The sequence below is a fragment of the Fulmarus glacialis genome, unplaced genomic scaffold, assembly GCF_000690835.1.
Source record: "Fulmarus glacialis isolate BGI_N327 unplaced genomic scaffold, ASM69083v1 scaffold34015, whole genome shotgun sequence".
NCBI lineage: Eukaryota > Metazoa > Chordata > Aves > Procellariiformes > Procellariidae > Fulmarus > Fulmarus glacialis.
Window position 1 is genome coordinate 1 of NW_009215548.1, and position 10,728 is coordinate 10,728.

General features: G+C 44.2%; 1 protein-coding gene across 1 annotated transcript; it reads left to right on the forward strand.

Moving 5' to 3' along the window:
* The first annotated feature begins 7,800 nt into the window (after positions 1 to 7,800).
* On the forward strand, positions 7,801 to 7,914 carry LOC104077674 (chromosome unknown open reading frame, human C16orf47). Its single transcript, XM_009578981.1, has one exon. It carries the CDS (start codon positions 7,801 to 7,803, stop codon positions 7,912 to 7,914), a length of 114 nt encoding a protein of 37 aa, XP_009577276.1.
* The last annotated feature ends 2,814 nt before the right edge of the window (positions 7,915 to 10,728 follow it).

The window sequence follows — 10,728 nt, forward strand, 5'->3', positions numbered from 1 at the left end:
GAATTTCGATGGATGGTTACAACATACTCCAGTGTCAGATTCAATCAGAACATGCTGAAAGGTGCTGGTATACCCTGGACGGATACTAGCCACCACCTCTTCGCTAGGACGAGGTGCCTGCGGTGCGTCCACGCCGGCCAGCCCAGACGCTCCCTGTTTGGCTGCGGGGCGGGCGAGGCTCCGCTCCGGGGGGGGGACTGCGGCAGGACACCCCCAGGAGTCCGAAAAGTAAATCAGCTGGAAAACGTAACCACGATCCGCCCAAACCAGGTTGTCTGACTTGAACTTCCCGTCACTTATCTAAGCTTTTCCCTGTTGAGGACTTCAAGGCCTCCCCGTCAATAAACACATTAGCTCACTAACATGCGGATGCCTCTTCTTCTCCGGATTAACCCTTCAGGAGCTGGGTCTTCTTTTGGATTTGTTAGGATATTGATCACAGATCATGTTTGCCTTTCAAACTCTCTTTCTGCTTTGGCCTTGACAGATAGTTTCAGTGTTGCTGTCAAGCAGCAAATTCACTGCAGCCAGACGGAGAAAGGGAGCTGCGGTGAACAGCCCGCGTTGTGCTTCTCCTGGGGTAGAAGAGATACCTCTTCCATAACCTCTAAAGGAAACGTGCTCACCGTCATCACGAGTAACTTGTTCGTATAAGGCATTGCTAATTAAGCAAATACTGAAATGTTAAACAGTGTCAGATATAATATATGTATATTTTCAGTATTAGCAAAAATTGTATTGAATTAAATTAAAATATGCTTTAGCCTAATTTAGTTCTTCTTTTCCTATTGAAAATCATACCCCTTTTCAGTAAGTGTCTGCAAATGTGCATGAAAATGTAAAAGGAAGCCAACTGAGATAGCCCCACTGTTTCTGGTTAAGAACAGATTAAAGAAGCTCTTAGGAGAATGACTTAGAAGAAACTTTGCAAAATGGAAAGGTCATATTTTATGACCCTGCTGACCCAAATGTATGCAAAGATATCAGAATTAGCGACCTATTCTGAAAGCAGATCTTCTGGCTTTTTCACACATGTGGTAAGCTCATTCTCTTAGTTCCCAGAACCTGCCTGAGAATCCAAAATAAAATGTATGCTTGTTTTAGTTAAGGCTACTTGCTATTGCACCTCTCATATATGTCGTGTCCCTCTTTTACACACTCTCTTAAAAATGCAAATGCTCCTGCCTGGCTCAGAATTAGGCAAAGTAGGCGCAGTGTTCCCTTGTAATCTGGACCATGTTCGCAGGTTTTTGAGCTCCTGGTAAATCTCCTTGTGGATAACTTTGCTGTTCCTGTGCAGTTATTGCCTTCTCTTGCCACTCTAATAAATTATACCAAGTCTATATGCTTTGGTTTTAGGGCTGTCTGTTAGACTTAAGATCTTCTCTTTTTTCAATCTAGTTGAGGATTTCTTAGTTTTTCCTCTTTTTATTCTTCTTTTGAGGAAGGATTTTTAAAAATTCTGCCATGGACTGCATGCGAGCCTTGCCTTTCCCAGTCTGCTATACAAAGATTATCCTCTCGCTGTACAACATCTAAGTTCATCCTCTTTCTAGGCATTAAGTTTAATAACAAAAACCCCAAGAAGGTGGTATAAAAACTCATCCAAACCTTGCCTCTGGGCTTGCTTGGCCTTATGGTTCCTCAATCCAGAGAGGTTTAGGCCCTCTTTCCTCAAATGACCACTCCCTTTCCATCTATGTTCTGTTGGGTTTAACAGCAGCAGCATCTTCCTTTGCACATCAGCTGAACTTCTCTAACCGTTCCTGAGCAGGAGGAACATCAGCTAACAAGGTAGAATGTTTCAGGCAAAGAATGCTAAAATGTTATAAATGCATTATAGAAAAATCATGACGTGTGACCCTGTAGCGCACAGCTTGGAGCTCATGTGGCAGAACAGGCAATCATTACAAAGCTCTCATTTAAGTGAAACATCTACATTTTGGGAATTTAATATGCTGTCTCCCCCCATCCTGTCATGTTATACAGAGATCACTTTGCTTCTTTCTGGATATGATTTGGTTCTCAATGTTATTCCTGTGGTTTTTGTTAGTCTCTGTGTTTGCTTTTTGACTTATTCTCATTTAGGCTGCTGAGATTTCTCATTGTCTTCAGAATTCATGTAATGGGCTTGCATCATTTTCTGCACCGTACACTGGGGAAATTATCAATTCAACACATAGCTGCACTGAAACTTTCTTTAAGACGCTCAATAAACATGCAAAGCAAAATGTTATTTACCACCTGACTCACCTGACAACATTCTCTGGAAATTCCTTAGTGCAATGCCAGCATTACCATGACTGGGTCTTAAAACTGTGGCGTAAGCCTAAAGGGAAAGGTTCTCTCCATTTTAATAGTCATGTCAGATAAGAAGCCGGTAAGAGTCACAATTTAAAGAAGTTCTTATCAGGCTGGGAATAATTATACTTTGGGTGCTGCTGCTGGTTTGCGATGTCGTACTCAGGAAGTCACGTCACTTCCCCGCTCCAGCGTGGTGGTGACAGGTCCCTGCTCGTTTCAAAGGCGTGTTGAGAGGATCAGTTAACACTTTTCCATCATTTGCACTATATTAAGTATGAAGTGTCTCTACGCTTAGCTGCTACGTGAGCAACACCGCAATGCGCTCGGCTCGTTGATCAGGCTCCTCCGCGTGAGCCCCTGTGGCCGCCTCTCCTCCGAGAGGCCTGATCCTGCGCCTCTTCACGGGGAAGTGCAGCCTTACTCCCGCGGAGAGTATTTGTTTAAGAGGATTTCCTTTCTCACGCAGGGACAGCAGTAGCCATGCCAATAAGGGTGGGAGCGATTATGAGAGATTGACGGGTGGAATATAATCCCTGTGCGATGCTGATCGGATCTGGTGAAGATTGCGTTTCAAAGGTAGCAGCTCATCCTGCTCCAGGAGTGGTGTTCCACCCATAAATAGGGCTTTAATGAGATCCGACAGGCCTGATTTCTCTGGTGATACAGTAAAACAACACCACCAATTCTGATGGTTTGGGGTCCTGACCTTTAACAAGGACTTGCGACGCAGGGCAAACTGCCCAAGAGAGACAGAGGGGCAGGAGGCCAGGGGGACAAGGTCGGCAGATAATGAAGTGGTCAGCATTGGATTTCTGTCACTCACGGTGGTTAAGTACAACAGTGAGGGACTTCAGTAAAAGAAACTGTCAAAGAGTACATAGAGAAAATAACAGAGACCGGGGAATCTGGGGAGGATTTCAGGTACCTTTCGCTGTGAACTCCAACACTCCGAGTGACTTTGGTAATGAAGAGGGTGAGTGCAGAAATCATGCAAAGAGAGCGAAAGAACAAGGAGGGAGCACGAGAGATTAAAGCGAACAGAGAAGGAAATCCAAGGGGACTCGTCATTTGAGCGAGTGCTGCAGCCAGGTGCTGAGACCCGGAGACAGGAAAGGAAGGAGCCGCAGCAGCAAAACAGAGGTCTAGGCCAGAGGTGGCTGAAGACGGAGCCCTCGATTTACCCGACCAGCGTTGTGGCAGCCGTTTGTGGCCGTCCGGTTGTTCCTGCCCTCCCCGGCAGGTGAGGATGCTCCTGAGTGCTGCCCTGGCCGAGGCCCTGCTGACAGCCACGGTCCCAGACCTGACGGCCACGCGTCCTTCAGCCAAGGTGCTTCCAGCCTCGACCTGTCCCTGGTGCTGGGAACGTCTCTGGGGTGGCAGGGGTGGCTCGTCTCCTTTTAAGTTCCTTTGTGCTGCTAGATCGAAATTTAGTGGGACTGTTAGCTAAGAAAACAACCCATTTGGTATCAGACCACTGGCTGAATTTGAAGAGCGAAACAGTGAAATATAGAGGAAACCAAGACCTATTATTCAGAAGGCACTGACAGGTGATTGTGTCCGAATTTAAGATGTTTCCTTTTCAAGTGTCCTCCTTTAGACCTGGTTTTAATAGAAATATTGCATTACAATTTTGCTAATACGTCTATCTAAGCTAAAAGTGATAGAAATTAAATGCATTTAACCCAAACACTGAAGAATTTTGTTACTGCACAGCAACCCCAAAATTAAGCTGACCAGAAACAAAAGTGAAAATGGAAAGTCATGAATTGGGAAGACATGAATTGGAAAGACATGAATAGGATGCTAGATAGGATGCTAAAAGCAACTAAAATGATAAGTGATGAGTAGGAGAATGTATTTTAAAAGACTTCAGACTCAGTAGCCTAAGCTAGTTTTATTTACATGAAGAAAAAAATAATATATTGGTTTAGCATTGCTGATCCATTTAGTCATGTTCAACGGCCTACAAAGACAAAAATCATTAAATCAGATGTGTACAGGACTTACTTATACGGAGTAAAATAACCTTTAGTCTCAGCTATCCAACTATAAGAATGGCTGCAGAGCGCAACCTGCATCCATATCGGCTTCAGTTAATGAAAGGTTTGCTCTTTAGTTGTTTTTTCCTTATTTGGGGGTCTTATTGTGGCTTTTTTTCTTTTGTATATGTGAACATTGAAGCCGGGCAACCTGTTAGAGAGGTGAATTGCTTGATTACACTGCATTGTTTTAATTTGTCTTTGGATGAATTCTCATAAGCTTTCATGAGAAAATCTCCCATTAGAAGCATTCGTTTAATTTAAGAACAGTTGGGAGAGGAAGGGTTGAGATGACAGATGGAGACTGTGGGTGTCTTATAAGAGGGAGCTGAGCTTTCTGTATTTATCTTTTTGTGGCACATAGTTGCTGTTCTCTGCTGCTTCCATTTTTTTAATCTGTGCTTTTTTGTGCAGTATTTCTTAGAAATCTCTCCTCTTTTGTACTGTAAGTCTAATAGATTTCATTAGTTTTTCCTGTACTGTGTCAGCTTTGAAACATAACAATATAACACAGTATAGGGATGCAGCCTGGTAAGAAAGCAGAATAAAATAGGCTGAGCCTTAACACGTAGATTTCAATCCAGTTTTGAATTGCATAGTATTTAGCAGAGAAACGTACTGAAATGTAGAGCCGATTTCTTCACTAAATCATCTTACTGTTTGTCCAGCAAGAGGTATGCGTGTGCTGAAGACAGTTTTCTAGCTGTGCCGATGCCTTCGCTATGTAATTAAAGGTTCACGGTCAGAAAGTGGCCTAAATCTCACATTTAACTTTTATTTAAATTAGTATAAAAGTAAGCATAAGGTTTCAAAGCATTGATCTTTAAAAAGCATGTCTATAAAAAATGTAGGATTTCTGAGTGTAAATGTGCACTGTGGTGCAGGCAGTTCAGCTTGCAAAAGCTGCATGAAAACCAAATACCTTTAATAGTGTAAGTAAGCCAGTAACAGAAATGAGGACAATAGCTTTGTTTTATAAATACGTAAAATATCAACATACGCAAATACAAATACATTCATATGAAGAGTCCAGCTGATGACAATATTTTGATAATCAGGTCCCTGATTTGTGACTTACACCTCTTCTAACGGTCTTTAAGTTATAATGACAAATGATTTGTAAGTTGTAATGCCTATGCATTAGGACTGCCAGGCCCCTTCACGAAACCAATTAAAATTTAAAAGTAAAATTAAATCCTGTTAAAGTAAGATGGAAAACAGTGGAATGTTTGTTCCATATAAAACTTGCTTTGCGCTGCAATATAAGAAGCAAGCTATAAATATAGGGCAAAAATTTCAAACATTAGTCTGACTTGTTCTCACTGTGTTACACATGAATTTATTTGTATCTATATGTGCTATCCCTAATTTGCATTGCACATAACAAACCAGTTGATATGAGAAGCAAAGTACATTCATTAGATTTTTGTTACTTTTACATGGAGTTTTTAACTTAATATGACCGAACCAGAATTCCAGTTTTTTCCTTACCCTTCACAATTTCTGAATGATTTTATCATTCTGTGTTCAAATAATAAAACCTCTTTTCCAAGGCTCCGTCATCTCTTGCTCTGATTACCGCAGCCACTTCTTTTTGTCATTCCACACGTTTCAGTCCATATAAAATATACTGCTATAAGTCTTCCTTAGTATTTGATTTGTCCGTTTTATCCCTTCAGATCTCTTGTTCTTTCTCCATGCCTCCTTCCTAACAAGTCAAGCTTCAAGTTCACCACCTCCAGTCCTTCCCCTTCCTGTTTAAGTTGATGTTCCTGTAGTCTCTCCATCAGCTTTATCAGAAATTGAACCTCTACGCTTATTTCTCTTTATTCTTTTAAGCTCATAAAAACATCTCCGTACTGTCTTGCATCTGTATCATCTGTATCACTTCCCACAAGCTGAACTGCAAAGCTGCTACTTTCTCCTCTCTGAAGTCTGCACTGGACCTACACAACTTGGCTTTTCTTTCTTTAAGCTGTAGTCTCCCATGACGATGTTGGAGCTGTATTCCATCACCGTAATACCGAGCTCATCAAGGACCTACGTGGTGAGCTTGATTTGGCCACCACTGGTGCTGAAAGGATAGGAACGGTCTTATTTGCTCCGTGAGAAAGGGCAGCATCCCACTTTACTCCGGGATGGTTGGCAGTGTCGCATGGCTGCCCTTTCTCCTGCAGTCTGGAAGACATCTCATCCCGCTTAGCTCCCTGGGAGCCCTGACCTGCTCCGCCCCTTGTCAATTCTCCAGCTCTGTAGGACACACTAACCGGCTTCCAGCTTCCTCCTTCTTCCTCGGGGCATTGCTGGCTCTGTTGCAAACTCCTCTCCGGTAGATTTTCTAATATCAGCTGCCCCAACCCTGGAATTATTATCCTGTGACCCACTGTCTTCATGAACAGATGAGTAGACAGGGACATTCCTACATCTGTCTTTTCCTGCTGTCCTGATTTATTACTCTGTAAAATAATAAAACGTTAAAAAGGTTGAACCTGAACTGAAGCTATGACTATGACCCTATTAATCAAACTGTTGGAGAATTACTTTTTATTAGGTGCCTTACGCACTGATCCAGTCCGCTAAAAAGTTGGCCTGAAACATAGTCTAAATACTGAGTATTGGGCCCGGGAAAAGCAATTCTCGGTTGCTTTGTGTTCTCTTACAGTGTATGACCATACAATGTCACAGACCCCAAAGCAGCAATAATGCGAGCAGTTCAGAGAGGAAGACAACCAAAAGCTGTCCTGATGTGCTGGGGAGGACGCAGACAGCTACAGGAGAGCTCCTCGGTCTCCTCCTGACACGGAGTGATGCTGCCATGTTTCTGAGCACCTCTCATACAGTAAGATTTCATAATGTGGTGCATCATTTAGAGAACCGTTATGTATGTATTTTGAATTCTGAAGTCCCTCCTGATGCAGAGACACCTCTGGACTGGAAAATGAGAGCATGAACACGATGGCATTAGCCAGCAGTTTCAGGCAGAAATAGCACTGCCACCCAAACGAGCCCACACAGCGTCTCAACAACTTTTTGAACCTACTTTTGGTGAGCCATAACTTTTAAAACTTTCCGTACGTTCAAGACTTGAACCAGGCTCTGTGGCAGTCGCTGGTCCCACCCTGGCATGAGAAGTGTCTCCAGCTGGCAGAGGCTGGGGCTGGGCAATCTCTGCTGCTTCTCCATGCCAAGCAAGTAACTCTCGCACTGGTGCTTAGCGGGATCTCAGGGGAAAGGGGCTGAAATCAAACCATTGCTTTTTCTCTGTGGAGGAGGTATTTAAGTACTGTCCATGTTTGCTCCATGAACCCTTCCCACACGGTTCCCATTTCCCATCATGAAGAGCTGGTGGTGCTGGTGGCAGGCGCCATAGCCGGGCCAGCATGCGTGGCCGGCGTACAGGCTCATCAGGCTCTCCTGCTCTGCCAGCCATCACGAGCGTCTCTTATCTCAGCCGTCGATGCCACGCTCACTTGATGTCTCAGTTCCAGAGCAGAGACACTCCAGATGCTATCTGGGAAGGCTCTGGCCCCAAAAATATTTAGTTAGCAACCATTCAGTTAAGTGGAATTGACTTTTTATCGGCTTTCCTCTGTACGTCTGCCACCACTGAAGGCCGTTTCCTCCTTCCCTCTTCTCTGCCTGTCAGTCCGCTCCACATTCCTATCGGCAGCCGTTAGCTCTGATCAATACTAACCACTGTGTAACAGCTCACGCATGGCTGCCTTAGTTTGCATCGATCAGACCCTTCTTCCAACAGGTAGCCGGCTATTTGAGGCAACGACTTGAGATAAACACCTACTTTTACTTCAGGCTAATTCATGACGGAGGGGTTTCAAGGAGACCCAGTGCCCTACTTCAGAGACTCACAGAGATCAGAGACTCGCAGCAACTTCTCTCCTGCCTGAGATTATACGAGACCATGTTATTTTCCCCGTCCCTTCTAAAATCCAGCCTGTAAAAATGATGCTATCCAAATACTTTCAAAGGACCTAGACCGAAAATTACACCTCAAACTATTCTAGGTAGGAGAACTTGGTGGTTTGGAAAATTAAGAACGTGAGTGCTGATTAGAAATGGGGACGGGATGACCAGCTGGGCAGTAGGCGTCTCGTGACTGCCCCGCCACAGCTTCTCACCAGCAGGCCCTCTTCTGTGGCAGTGTGGTGCCCAGGGGCCGTGTCCCTGCGAGCACCCCGTGCTCCGGCGGGACGCAGCATCCCTGGTCTCCAGCACAGCCAGCCCCGACCCAGCACCCGGGCACCGGCCCAGCGCTCCCGTGGGGCTGGCTGGGAGCCACGGGGCACCCGCGGGAGGAGGCTCACTGTGCAAAGGGGTATAGCCTAGAAACCATATCAATACTAGCAAACATTTAGCATCCTGATAAATCAGATTATTTTGCTGAAGCATAAGGCACACAGGCTCCAGGACAGCATCTTCGGGCCATCTGTCCTGTTTAGATGCCATAACATAACATGGAGATAAAGCGCTATGAACATCAATAGGAGGAATCTCTGCAAAACTAACCGGCAAACAGCAGTATGCTGGCAATCCTACTCCTCCTACACTTGCTGCTGTCCCGAAAACTGCCAGCATTTAGGAAAGTAGCAACCGTTTTGAAGGAATCCTAACAGATGTCTTTGCACAGACACGCTCACTGCACATACACACTCCTGAATCAGACCCCCCTTTGCAGCTTTGATTTGTAGGCTTAGAGAGAGGAGAGGAGCACACACAAAAGCAAGTGCCTTTGCCAAAGGTGAAGATGCAGTTCTTAACCTGACTGCTAAAAAGCCCGTAGATCAGACACGTCCAGCCCGGAAAGCCTCTTGCAGAAGTTGCAAACTCTTTTCTGCTTAGTTTATACCTGTGCCAGTTACAGAGGCAGAAGGGCCGCAGGGCTGCTATGTCAGCTACAAACTTTCCAGTGAAATGAGTGTTTATTATTATAGGTTTGATGCCATTCCCAAAAGGACCTAATCAACAAGTAATAAGGCCTCAAGAGAGCAATTAGAAACCTGAACTTTAACTCCCTCATAACCACAGTGTAGAAAGCAACTTTGCTTTGGTTTTGGGTATGCAGCCTGGTATGTTACCGAGGAAGAAATAATGAGAATCTGAAATATAAAATAATTGCAGACGAGTATTTGAACTTGAACAATGAGGTATAAGATTAGTTTCTATGGCAGGGTGAATGTGTGCCTGGCAAAAAGCACTAACAGTTTGGGGAGATTCATGCTCAAATATACAGCCTCTAGTATATCTGGGTTTTTTCAATGCTTCTTCCTAGCTTTAGACAATCACCAAGGATGTTCAGTGCCTGCATACTTGCAGCATCTGCCCCTCTTCAAAAAAAAAAAACACCTCAGTTTTCCCACTTGTAAAATAACAATAATATCTGCCTACATGCAGAAGTTTGAGATGCGTGGTTTGTTTGAAACTTGTTTTGAATAATTTGGATAGGACATTTCAGACAGGAACTGCACATTGAGTAATTCTTGCCATAGAAAGTCACGTGGCTATGGAAAGCAAAAAATTGCATAAGAATACATCTGCATAGCACGGCTGCATCAGTGAGTATTGCCCAAGAGGGCTAATACTCCTTACTGCCTACTTCCTTACTGTGAGTAAGGAGGAAGCACTTGACTTTGCAGGTCTTTATGCAGAGCCATGGCAGCACTAACGTGCACCCACGGATTAACATTCATGTTATTTGAAACTTAAGAGGTACGTTTCTAAAGAATGTTACAGAGTTAAAGTTTTTTTTTTCAATTTTTTTTTTCCCCAAATACCGTTTTTGAAGGCCATTTCCCCTGGCAGAACATCTGTCTGCATGTAGAGAAGAGAGCTGTGCTTGTTGCACATTTCCATTTCAATAGGAACTATAGAGAGAAAGCAAATACTATTGCGATACAAGAAGCCAAGAAGAAAAAATTTCTCATTCTATAAGGTTGGTTGTCCATTTTGAATTTCTTGACTCTTCAGCAGCCTTAGTGGGTTTCTAGATCACGGCAGGACAAGCAGACTGACCTCTGTGTAGTAGTAGTCGGTGCCTTGTGAGATGAGTATAAAGTGCATTTTTTTTTTACATTATTGGCTATTGCAAGTCCTCCCTTTCCAGAGAGTGTGGGGTAAGGGGTAACTAAGCCTGCTGCAGTGAGCATCCTCAGCAAGTCTACGGCACGCATCTCCATTGCGTGTCCACCAGAACTGGCCCTGCTTGGCGGAGGCTTAAACCAAACAGGATGAAACCGATGCTGGCTGGTTAGGAGAAACAGCTGAAGAAGCTGGCAGTGGCAATGTCTGCTGCTCCGCTGACAAGGACGGTGCATGTCTTCCAACACTGCCTCTTCTGACCAACTCAAAACTAGTATTTTTCCTGTTGTGC